The sequence below is a fragment of the Terrapene carolina genome, unplaced genomic scaffold (assembly GCF_002925995.2).
Source record: "Terrapene carolina triunguis isolate 2854851 unplaced genomic scaffold, T_m_triunguis-2.0 Scaffold23, whole genome shotgun sequence".
In the NCBI taxonomy this organism is placed as follows: Eukaryota; Metazoa; Chordata; order Testudines; family Emydidae; genus Terrapene; species Terrapene triunguis.
Window position 1 is genome coordinate 12,782,215 of NW_020664374.1, and position 12,491 is coordinate 12,794,705.

The window sequence follows — 12,491 nt, forward strand, 5'->3', positions numbered from 1 at the left end:
AACAAAGAGATTGCTATGTTATGGCTAAAACAGAGTCAAGAAATTTTTCAGTGGCATTAAAAGCATAGATGTGGAAGGCTGGTCCAGTGCATGCACCAGTTGTAGTAGCCTCAGGATAATTTGCATGAGAATAAAATGTTGAAGTTGGTTTTATAGCATAGTGTGTGAGAACAATTAATTTCTTTGCGGATGGAGCTTGTCTATTTAATTATTGAGGAATATGTAAAGTTTTCCATCCCATAGGTCCAAACTGAAATCCATACTCACGTACATGGTCAGCAAAATCCATTAAGGAATGTGGTTATAATTTGGAGGCTCATTTTGATTAAATCTATGTAGACATCTCCCTTGTTCTCTACTGCCTCCCTCTTCTCACAGGAAAAATAACCAAGATATATGTGGCCAAAAAAATGCTCCCACGTCTTTAAATGCAAATTATTTTCTGCAACATACCCATCTGTTAAAAACAGCACATCCCTTGCATTAACACTGAGCCAATATTCCTTCTGATCTCCTAGCCAAATTCTTACCCAAAAGTTTCCAATCACAGCTGAAAACATACTTGCATCAACATAAATAGCAAAGAAAAGTGCGTCTTTCATAAATCAGTTGGTAGCCAGGTAAAAGAAAAATGACAACACATATTTCCATTCTCAGGGACATTTTAATATTCTAAAGTACAACAAACAGATAGTACTGCACCTATTAGCTCCTAATGTCACTGAAAACCTTTCCTTGAGGGGTGGGAGGAGGAACTTGTCATTTGCACAAGATATCCACTGTCCCCTGCATGTGTGCATGTTGGCTGAAAAACAAGGATGCGCAAGGAAAGATCAATAAGCTTTGAGAGCATTCAGTGAAGGATTTAAGAATAAACCTTCACATGCACAACGTTTTGTGACTTAAGTCTATGATAAATCAGAACATGTATCCATACGTGAAACACAATCATACATCTCTATATACCATAGATGGTGAGGTCTAACATAAAGGTTTTTATTGGCATACATTTGAAATGATGTGACTGTACGACACCACAGAAAAATCATTGCTGGTGGATTTCAGAAACTTACTATTTATTCTGGAAGCAACCACAATGTGCTAGGCACTTTCCACATCCACTTTCCACATCCACAAGATACAGTCCACCCTGTCCCAAATAGTTTTCAATCTAGGAAACTCCTAAAAAAAATTATCTTAAATAGCTTTGCCATAAATAACAATGTTATGATTTTAAGGTCTGATATCCTGGGACTTACTAGGGCTAGAAGGAATTCTATAAGAGAGATAGCAGTCTCACTATTCCAAATGTATAAAGTTATAGCATCGAGGCACATGGGTATAGGCAGGCATAGATCATGTATTTAACAGAGAAGAATATGTATATTTTGTGTACCATATTTGCTCTGGTGATTGGCAGGTTTTTTTTTTTCTTCCTCTTCATGCCTTTCATTAAACACACTGCTAGATCTGTCCATCCATTGTCAATACACTTTCTATTATAGCAATCAGAGTGTTAGCAATGTCGTGTCTACTTTGGAAGCTTATGAATGTGTATGATAGGAAGAGGGTAACAGACTGGCCAAACTGCTAGCCATGATTCTGTTAAGGCACTGCAGGGTATATGTCAATGATAGTGTAATATATGTGTTGTGTTACCAAAAGCACAAGACCACAACAAACACAAGACATGTACCAGTGGGTTACTAGGTTATATGCACTGAATATATTTATGTACACCTAATGGTATGTTCTCTGCAGCAGTACACAAACCTTTCTTATAAACAGTTAAGTTTTGTCTTTAGAAAACAATGTTGAAGAGGCGTAATTTCTTTGGCAGAGTCAATGTCATAGGGAGCACTCTCTGACTCCTTTAGAGAATATACACAAGAACTGAGGAAAACTAGAATCTTTTGAACACTTCCAATGGAAAATGAAAATTCCCAGCAGGAACAGAGATGATGAAAAAACAGATTACTCACGATGACTGGGAAGCTTTCCTTCTCAGCAAATAGTCCACAACATCTGGGTCAGTCTCTAACAAACTAATTAGCACTTCATTCTGTAGGTCAGGGGGAACCTACAATGAAAACAACATTAAGAAGTTAGTTGCAGAAGAATATCCTACAGTGTATTTTAATTTTTTATTATGCCCATTTTAAAACACGAGACTTGTGCATGAAAATAAAATTGTGCACAATTATATAAAATACTGTGTATATATAAGTTGATATAATAACTATGCATATACACACTCATACATCAGAGAAAAATACATACAACACAGATGTATATAGGACTAAAAACCACCTTGTATGTCAGTATTAAGTGACCACTATCACTTACAGAACTTTTTCCGTAACTGAGGATTTGCATAAGTCGGGTTTGTGTAACCCGGGGGCGTCTGTAATGTGCTTGTTTAGAATGGTAGATGAGGTGCGCACACTTTGCCATTCCCTGGCCAGATCCAGAGACATGAGGTGGTCACATGGTCCACAGTGGTTTTTTTTCAATTTCAGGCATTGTTAGGGTATGTTATCCATAACCGTCTGAATGGGAAGTGCTGGTAATCTTTGGCACGTTTAAGTTCTCATTCTATGGCTATATCAATGGATAGCTGGAGATTCGATGTTTGCTAATAGAGATAGCCACAGTAGATGTGTTAATTTTAAAGTTCTCATGATGATTAGCATGGTCTGATTCAGCTGCTTACCCACAAGTTGGGTATAGCACTGGGGCAGTTGATCCCCAACTTGTTCCCGCTAACTTCTGAATAACGTTGATGCGAGTCTTCACTTTAGAGGCTATTTTTTGAGGTGGTCATGAAAGGTCAGTGTGTGGTCAAGAATGATACTGAGATAGATTGACTTTGGGTCATAACGCACAGTTTCACAACAAAACTCAACTGAGTGTTTTGTGCAATTCTATTGTCTAGGTGGAAAGTAGAGACTACTGATTTGCCTGAATTTGGTCTCAGCTGCCACTTTTGGAAGTACTCCTCCATGATCTTAATGTCAGATGTAAGGGTCACTTCAAGTTCTTTACAGATATGGGGCTGAGTTGCGAGTGCAAATCATCAGCATATGCAAACTTCTGCACTACTGTTTCAGGCATATTGCTTGTGTATACATTGAAGAGTGTACAGAGCCTTGTGGTAGCCTATTTGACCTATGAGGTATATGTACATCCTTTAGTTGCTAAGCATGCAGTTCAGCAGCCTGTGAATCCGCATGCAGGGGATCACTTTGGCCAGTTTCAGTAGCAGACCTGCCTTATAGGCTGTGTCAAATGCTGCTGACTGAAGGCAGTACCAGTCTTGAGTTTCGTTGGAATCCTGCCTCGATGTTTGTAGTGAGGGCCAGGACCTGGTTGCAGCACATTCTCTGCAGTTGAAAACCAGCTTGCTTCTTGGGTAGGCTGGTGTCCAGTGGGCCCGATTCTGTTCAGTTATCCAATTATTTAATTTCAATGGGAGCTGCTGAGTGTTAAGTACTTTTAAAATCAGGCCATTTATTTAGGAGCTTAAATCAGGATTATCAAAGGGGCCTAAGGAAGTTAGGAGTCCAATTTCCACTCAGGGCCACAAGTGCCAGAGGCAAAAGTGGGACTTGAGTGGTGCCTAGGCCTTGGGAACTGTGCACCTAACTCTGCCTTAGGTCCTTTAAAAAATCTCAGTCCAAGAGCCAGACTTTAAGTGTCCATTTTGTTATACAGTATCTTTTGGGTGCCTTTGATACGACTGACCATGAAGTGCTGCTGGAACAGCCAGAGTTGTTAGTAGAGAGAGCTAAGTGTTGTTTTGGAATGGCTCTTGTTGAAATGATACACAGGATAATATTGTCAGACTGCTTATCTACCCACAAGGTGCTCCCACATGCAGTGCCATACGATTCTCTTCTCTCCCTCCCTTCTGTTCAGCATTTGCAGGGGCAGATAGGGTGAGGATCTGAATATTTCTGTCTCTTGTTTGTGAATGATAGCCGACTGTCTCTCCATTTCATCAGACCTGGCCAGAGCAGTTGTTGATCATCTTACACAGCAAATAACTAAGACTGTGGCTTGGATGATGGTGAGCTGGGTGACAGTCTATCTGGTCAAGACTGAGATTACAGAATCATAGAAACGTAGTGCTGGAAGGAACCTTATGTTGCCCCTGCACTGAGGCACGACCAAGTAAACTTAGACCACCTCTCACAGGTGTTTGTCCAAACTGTTTTTAAATCTCCAATGATGGGAATTCCATAAGCTCCCTTGGAAGCCTATTCCAGAGCTTAACTACCCTTCCGGTTAGAAAGATTTTCCTAATATCTAATTTAAATCTCCCTTGCTGAAGCCCATTACTTCCTGTACTACCTTCAGTGGACCTGGGGAACAACTGATCACTGTCCTCTTTATAACAGCTCTTAACATACTTGAAGACCTCAGTCTTTTTTTCTCAAAACTAAGCATGCCCAGTATTTTTAACCTTTCCTCAAAGGTCAAGGTTTCTAAACCTTTTATTACTTTTGTTGCTCTCCTCTGGACTCTCTCCTCTTTATCCACATCTTTCCTAAAGGCTTTTCACTCTTTAAGGCTAGTTAAGAGGCTGTGCCATCTTCTTTTGGACTTGGACCTCGCCACAGAGATCTATGACCTATCACCTCCCAACTGAATTATTGCAATGCACTCTACATGGAGCTCAACCTTAAAACCACTTGGCAACTTCAACTGCTGCAGCATATGGCAACTTGTCTTGAGGAGGTAGCAAGGGTTCGCTCACTGGGAGCATGTTGCACTATTACTCAAGGATCTGCACTGGCTGCCAGTGTGTTTTCCAGGTGCAATTTACATACTGAAGTTTTATCTACCAAACTTTAAATGTGTGGGGTCCAAATTACATCAGAGAATTCATTGCTTCCCATGCAATGCTGTAACAGAGAAATCACCTGAAAAACCTGAACTAACCATGTCTGGTTTGTTCGTGATGGGTGGATCTGGAAGCAGAACAGTCTCAGGGGATGGTTACATTGCAATGAAAGACGGGCAGCTGGCCTGTGCTAGTGGACTTGGGCTCGCGGAGCTCGGGCTAAGGGGCTGTTTACTTGTGGCGTAGATGTTCAGACTCAGGCTGGAGACTTGGCTCTAGGACCTGGCAGGGGGTTGGGGTGTCCCAGAGCTCAGGTTCCATCCCAAGCCCGACCATCTACACCACTATTAAACAGTCCCTTAGCCCGAGCCCTGCAAGCCCAAGTCAGCTGTCATGGGCCGGCTGTGGGTGTCTAATTGCAATGTAAACATACCCTCAGTAAACTATGCAGTCTGTTTCTGGCCTCAGTTTGTCAGAGTTAACAATCAAATGATGTTCAGGTCAAGTTGCACAGTTCATTTGTTCTCCCAGGCATTTACTGGGAAATACGAATAGGATTCCTAATAGATTCCTTGGGGATGAGGGGGTGTTTAAGGAAGTATTTGGAGATACATCACTTGTATTTCTTTGGACTATGCAGTAATTGTCATAAAACTTTAATATTTATAAACACACTCAAGGCACAGAATGGGCAAAAGCTTCAACAACAAAGGAAATACCGGTAATTGAAGATAAATAAATGCTCATTAATTAAAATAGATATAAAATCTTTATAATAATTGTGCATGTCCATGCACAATTTTCTCTTTTGCTTACATTTTGAGTGTTTGTTTATCAGTCCTTAAATAATCAATCTTTTTTCTACAGGAGTGCCCTTTTGGAATCCTACTGCCATAACCTAGCCTTGTGACCTCTCAATTTATGTGGCCTTTGTGAACAATGGATTTGGTTCTAAAGAAAATTTGAGGGGAAAGCAGAGTTTTCTTCCTCCTGCATACTACATTGAGTAAGTAACATCAAGTTGCTAATCATAAAAGTATTCAGTAAACAGGACTTTGGCCAAAATAAAAAAAAGTTTGAAGTGTCAACATTTCCCCTTACAAATATAAAACTAAACAATTCCCTGAAAACTCTAATAGATTTATGGGGGAGGGGAAGAATCTATACAATGAAAACAGCTGGCTACATAATGTATGTAGAATTTTAAATAAGGTGAATGAAGCAACTTAAACCTTGATCCTGCAACTGGATTTAGGCTGGTGGACTTCTCATAACACCCTAGTTTTGTTTTGCTTCATGTTTAACATTTTATGCAAACGTAATTCATTTGCATACGAGTGAATGATTTGCATACAACCTGCTGAGGGTAGGTCATGGAGCTGCACAAAACTTGGCAGTGGTGGTGGGGATGCACAGAGACGGAAGCTGGGGGGTTGATGGGGCTGTTGATAATGCTGGTGGCTGCTGGGAGGTAGGTGGGTGCTAGGGTTCCAGGAGGGCAGGAGACTGTCAGAATAGAAGATACATGCTGATAGGGGCCCTTCAGGTAGCTAGAAATGGTGTAGCTGAGGAAGCCTGGAACTGTTATGAGGTCTCATCTTGTGCTGTCTCCCAGCTGCTCATTCCTGACTTAGATCTAGCAGGAGGACCATGGAGCAGTGTTTTTCAAACCGTGGGAACCAGCCAGTGGGAACGGGGGTGGGGAGGGGCAGTGCCTGTGGGCAAGAGTCGCACAAAGCTGCTTGCGCTCCTCCGCCCAGGAGTCGGACCTGCTGCTGGCCGCTTCTGGGGCGCAGCGCAGTCCGCAGTGCCAGGACAGGTGGGAAGCCTGCCTCTGCACCCCGGCTGTGCCGCTGACCAGGAGCCGCCGGAGGTAAGTCCGAGCCCCAACCCACTGCCCCAGCCCTGAGCCCTTCCCACACCTGGAACCCCTTCCTGCACCCCAAACCCTTCATCCCTGGCCCCACCCCAGAGCCCTGACCCCCTCCTGCACCCCAACCCCCTGCCCCAGCGCAGAGCCCCCTCCCACACCCTGAACTCCTCATTCCCAGCCCCACCCCGCAGCTTTCACCACAGCACCCCAACCCTCTGCTCCAGCCCTGAGCCCCTCCCACACCCCAAACCCCTCATCACCGGCTCCGTTGGGTCATGGGCATCAACAATTTTCTTCAACTGGGTCCCCATAAAAAAAAGTTTGAAAACCACTGCCATGGAGAAATGGTGCCTAGCTGCCTGCTCAGGGAGTGCCATAGTGGCCTCTAGCAATGAAAATGGGGAACTGCAGGCAAATGCCTGCTGCCTCGCTGCAGCTGAGCTAGATATGTGAGAATTCACCTGAGATGCAGGAATGTGTATCGGGGGTGCTAAATGCATGACACTTGGCAGCTTGGACTCCTGCACCCATGCAGAACTCCAATGGAGTCAATGGGACATGATGTGGGTGTATGAGTCCACCTACTGGGATTCAGTTGCATGACTAGGGCCTTAGTTAGGGAGCTGGAGACCAGCAGTCTTTTATAGGACCCTATCCTATATAACTGCACCTCTAAATCCCACTGTAATCAAAGGGAATTTGGGAACCAAAATAAATGCACAATTGAGCCCGGAATGGTGGTCAGAATATCTCTACTATAGTAAATTCACTTTAGATTGCTGGCATTAATCTGAATTGGTGGAATCTATTTTAGAAATCTAAGCAGTTCATAATTATCTGGGATCCTTCTGACAAAGAGAATCTTTTTGACCCAGAAATAACTCAAAACCATTCTGAAGTCTGTGGTCTGGGCCAAATATCACATTGTTTCTATTAGATTTTATTTCACAAACCTTGTTCCACTCTCAATGCTGAAGCCAGTCATAGTGTTAAAAAAAACAAACCAAACCAAAAAAATCACCCTGGCAGTAATGCACTGTATGTTATATACTGTGGCTGCATGCTCTAGTCCAGCTGTTTCTCAATTTGAAAGTAGTACAAATGTCAAACAATAACTATAAACAGCAGTCCTGGCATTCCCCCACTCCCTGGGGTTTGGCTAACAATTTGCTGCTGCCTGATTGGGAATCATCAGAGTTCTGCTACAAATAAATTTACAGGTCTGTTCCCAGCAACCCAGCAACTTTGCAAAGGATGCAGTGTGCTAATTTCACAGAGAACAAAAAAACATTTAATTGAACCCCAATAGTGACATTAACAAAATGAATATAGACCCATGGTGTTCCTATGAAACAATAAGTACAAGACGTTTGACACTACTATACTTAAAAACAACTACTGACATGGAACGTAGTTTCATTCCTGAAAACAGGCACAAGTAAACAACAAACCACTCTGTATGTTAAACCCTGGGAAGAGCAAAATCTCCAGAGATGCTTGTGTGCTGTACATTTCTGAATGTTTCAAACCAATATACTTTAGTCATAAAAAGAGCATTTGGGTAGGTATAGTTTCCCCCTGAATCCAGCTATCCATTTAGTCTGGCATTCAGATGCACAGACTTTAATCTCACTCCAAAAACTGAAAAGCTACTCCAGAAAACGGAAGAAAATTATTTCTGTTTTCCCTGCACCGAGTTTAACCTTCAGATAAAAATGCTAGCACTGAAGAGATAAAGGAATAAAACTGTCACAATTAAAAGAGTCCATATGTAGGTTAGTCAATCCCTAAACCCCACCCTTTCCACATTAAAAATCTGAATGTGTGCCTAGAGGGTAATGTGCTGAGAGGTGGCTGTTCCATAAAATGTTCGTTCAGTGAAACAAAAATAATAATACTTCAACATTTGTTTTATGTAAACTTGCTGTAACAAAATCATTATTGCCAGCAGTGCTCCAAGCAAGCAGCAACTCTCACAGGAGCACAGTTCCATCATTTTTTTCCCTAGAAGGAAAAATATACCAGCAATGTTCCTGAACTGTAAAAGCAAAAGAAAAACAAATTGCTGAATGTTTCACTGGAACAAGAATAAAAAATAATGCACAGGATGTAATGGAAGGAAATACAGTATGAAAGAAAGACAGAGCAGCTCATCTGTTGCTGTTATTGGACCTGGCAAGCAGTGTTCACTCTCACTTTCTCATGCCCTTCTCTCCCCAGCTATGTCCTGCTCTGCAGTATGTTCCACATTGTGTTACGTTCCTCAAACCTATGCTACCACATTACAGATTTTCCGATCTTCTCCCCAGCTCCCATCTATGCTCTATCATTACAGTTCCCTTTCTTTTGTCTTCCTGTTTTGAGAACTGATCACCAGTAGTACAATGAATGCTGCTACTTAGTTATAATGGAAAACAAAACAAAACAGAACACATAACTATTCTTACCATTCTAAGATTTAAAAGTTTTCTTTTTCTTCATGACATTTGTGTGAATTTAGTTTCCTTAAAATGAAGGAAGGATACCACTGACAATTCAGACCTGCACTAGCCTGTTATTCCAGTCCAGAGGCTCTCTTAAGCCAAGATCATAAATCAGAGAATTTTTCACTTGACCAGAGCTTGGAGAGCTGTACTAAACTGAGTGATAGTTTTGTAGACAATAGGAAGAAAGACAAGACGCCGGGAATGTGATTTAACTAGGCCACAACTTTATTAAGTAACACATCTGGGAACTATGCAGCAATAACTTGTCCAGTGCAGGTCGTCCTTTCTTTGTAATCCAAGCTTTTCTTTACAGCCCAGAATGGTGCCCTTGGGCAGAGAGAAGGACTTATAACTAAGGCTACATTTTAGTCATGGGTATTTTTAGTAAAAGTCACGGACAGGTCACAGGCAGTAAACAAAAATTCACATCCCGTGACCTGTCCATGACTTTTACTATATACTGACTAAAACTTGGGGGAGGGAGGGGGCTGGGGGAGAGCAGCCTGAGTGCTGGGCGGGGGTGGGGGGGGGAGTGTTCAGCCCGGGAACCCCACTGGTGCTGGGGAGGGAGAGGCCGGCAGGCTCCCTACCTGGCTCCGTGCCTCTCCCCCTGCAGCAGAGAGTGGATGTGGGAGGGGATAGGGGCATAGGAGCCTATGGTGAGGTGGGCTCTGGACGGTGCTTACCTGGGGGGCTCCACGGAAGCAGTGACATCCCCCTTGCTTAGCTGCTAGGCAGAGGCGTGGCCAGGCAGCTCTGCATCCTGCCTCCGCCCCGAGTGCTGGCTTCGCAGTTCCTATTGGCCGGGAACTGCGGCCAATGGGAACTGCAGGGGTGATGCCTACAGCCGGAGGCGGCCATGTCTCCACCTAGCAGCTGAGCAAGGGGAATGTCGTCGCTTCCGGGGAGCCACCCAGTTAAGCGCACCCAGAGCCCGCCTCACCCTGTCCCGCGCCCCAACCCTGCCCCCTCCCACAGTCAAACTCTGCTGCTGCTGGAGGGGTGGGGTGGGGTGGCCCGAGACTGCCTGAGCTGCTCCTGAGCCAGGCTCACTGGCCACTGCAGACGTCACGGCGGTCACGGAATCCGTGACTTCCGTGACAAACCTGCAGGCTTACTTATAACTTCTCCCTTTGGGTGCCTAAGAACCAATAGGCTTATGCTGCACCCCTTCTGTCCAAACAGTCAGCCTACTAAGAGCACCCCCCATACCTGTCTCTCCTCAAGTCAATGTGGGGTAAGGGGCTGGCACCAATCCTTGAAGTGGCTAAAGGTTTCTCTTTCCCCTCCTGGCTCAGACAAAGGGGGGGATTTTCATTAATTGTATTACTTTGCTGCATTGTTTAACTCACAACTTAATAAAAAATTCAATCACACAAAAGCAGAAAAAATCATCTAGGAACTAACTTAGCATCTTTCTCTAGATATATAAATATTTTGTGCAGCTTAAACAAGGTTCCTTCCTAAATCTTTGAGAGAACCTGATCAGTCAGGATACATTTGCCCTTATGTGCAAGAAGTTTTTTTATCTACCCATTTTTAATGCTTAACCCTCATTACAAAGCTCACTTCCTAAAGTAAGAAGATGTAGCCTGCTTACCAATTGCATTCAACCAATGCTAATCATTCCTTCGTATAACAATGTTTGCATAATTTATTTGAACGTAGTTCAATTCAACTTCTTGGTAACACCATCTAGGATATCCTGACTTGAAGAGTCAAATTCAAAATCAGTTAGTGTAATATTAAGGAACATTCACCTACCATGAAAAGGGTTTCATAGTTTTCAATCATCTTTTGTACAACAGCAATGATTGCAGTACTCTCCTCAGCTCGAGCTGAACTCTGAACAGTGAATTCTTTGTCTGTAGACTTCTGCTTGTGCAACAGGTTAGGCCCAAATATGGTGGCCAGGTTCAGTGATGTCATTTTGTTCCCAATAACCTAGAAGAAAAAGAATATAAATTAGGGACATGTTTTTTCTGGCTATCGATCATTAGTTGGTACTCTCTCTCTCTGACCTTAAAGAAGTTCATTGTTTCCACAACATTCTCCTCTCACAAAGCCCGGAAGTAGAAGAATAGGACCTAATCTCTAACCTGAGCAAAGTACTACCGCTTTAGGATAATGAATTGGTCCCCAGTGCTGCAACTTTCAACAGGCGATGGTGCTTCCAGGTGGATAGAATAAATACAAGCCCTTATATCCCTCTGTACACAAGATCCTCAAGATACCTAAACAACTGAGGATCATGCTTATTACTTTTATTAATCTTTCCCTTGTTTGGTTCTTGAACACGGCCAATTCTTTTCACTTCTACCCCTGTAGTCATCTGATCTTGGCTAAACTAGTAGATACAAAGTAATAACAGGAATAGACTAAAAATTCTCTGAAAAAATGTGTCATATGGATTACTAAGGACAATTTTCCAATGTCAAATTTACAAGGAGCGGAGGTCATTCAGTTGATCTTCCTCTACTTGCCTCCATCTGGCTGCTATTTTGGGAATGCTGCAAAAGCTGTCAGGACTCCACTAAACAAGACTGCATGTAAATTCCTGATGTTGACCAACTGGGGTGGGGGGCGGAGATTTTGAGGTGGAAGAGGAGAAATGCACATATTCATTATTTTTCCCCACATCTGAACTATATTCAAGTAATTTATTAAAACAAGGGGAAAAGGCACAAAATAGTCTGTAAAACTAGCAGAAGGCTTCCAGAATATAATTATTCTTTCAAATACTATTTTGAGTTTGTCCAGTAGGTCACTTACTTTACGTACATGCTAAAGTTCTATCTTGTTGAGTAGAATTCTATTTCATGAACACCTTGGTTAAAAATAAGCATTTTCTTATATGAATAAGATATTTATGCTCCAATCTTGCAAAGACTTATGCACACAATTAACATTATGCATACAAGCAGTCCTTTGGGACTAGTTGCTTAATCACCTGTATAAGTCTTTGCAGGACTGGGGCTTTAATTAACTTAAATAACTGTTAGCAGAATAATATATTATCTATAACAGATGCCCCATTACATACACTGACCCTGACTCTTATAATACTGACAGGATGGTTTACACGAATTTGCTTTGTCACAGCACCTGCAGCTGAGCAAATGCATTACTAAGGAGAATTCAGACCTTTGCCACAGCTACTCTACCAACTCTCTTAAGCAGTTTTGGGCTCTAACCCTGCGATTAGTTTCACAAGGGCGGCCTCCTGCACCAACACAGAACTTGGTGCAGGATCAGGACCTCAGTGGTGTAGCACATTCTTAGCACA

At 42.6% G+C, this 12,491-nt stretch overlaps 1 protein-coding gene across 4 annotated transcripts in view; it reads right to left on the reverse strand.

Annotated features, from left to right (window-relative positions):
• Positions 1 to 12,491, reverse strand: part of LOC113406221 (rho GTPase-activating protein 6-like) — a 450,389-nt gene that overhangs the window by 14,287 nt on the left and 423,611 nt on the right. For all 4 annotated transcript variants that reach the window (XM_026649577.1, XM_026649580.1, XM_026649583.1 and 1 more), the window contains exons 9-10: positions 10,970 to 11,149; positions 1,983 to 2,080 (exon numbers count right to left, since the gene is read on the reverse strand). In XM_026649577.1, coding sequence (XP_026505362.1) covers positions 1,983 to 2,080; positions 10,970 to 11,149 — 278 coding nt within the window. The remainder of the gene's footprint in view (positions 1 to 1,982; positions 2,081 to 10,969; positions 11,150 to 12,491) is intronic.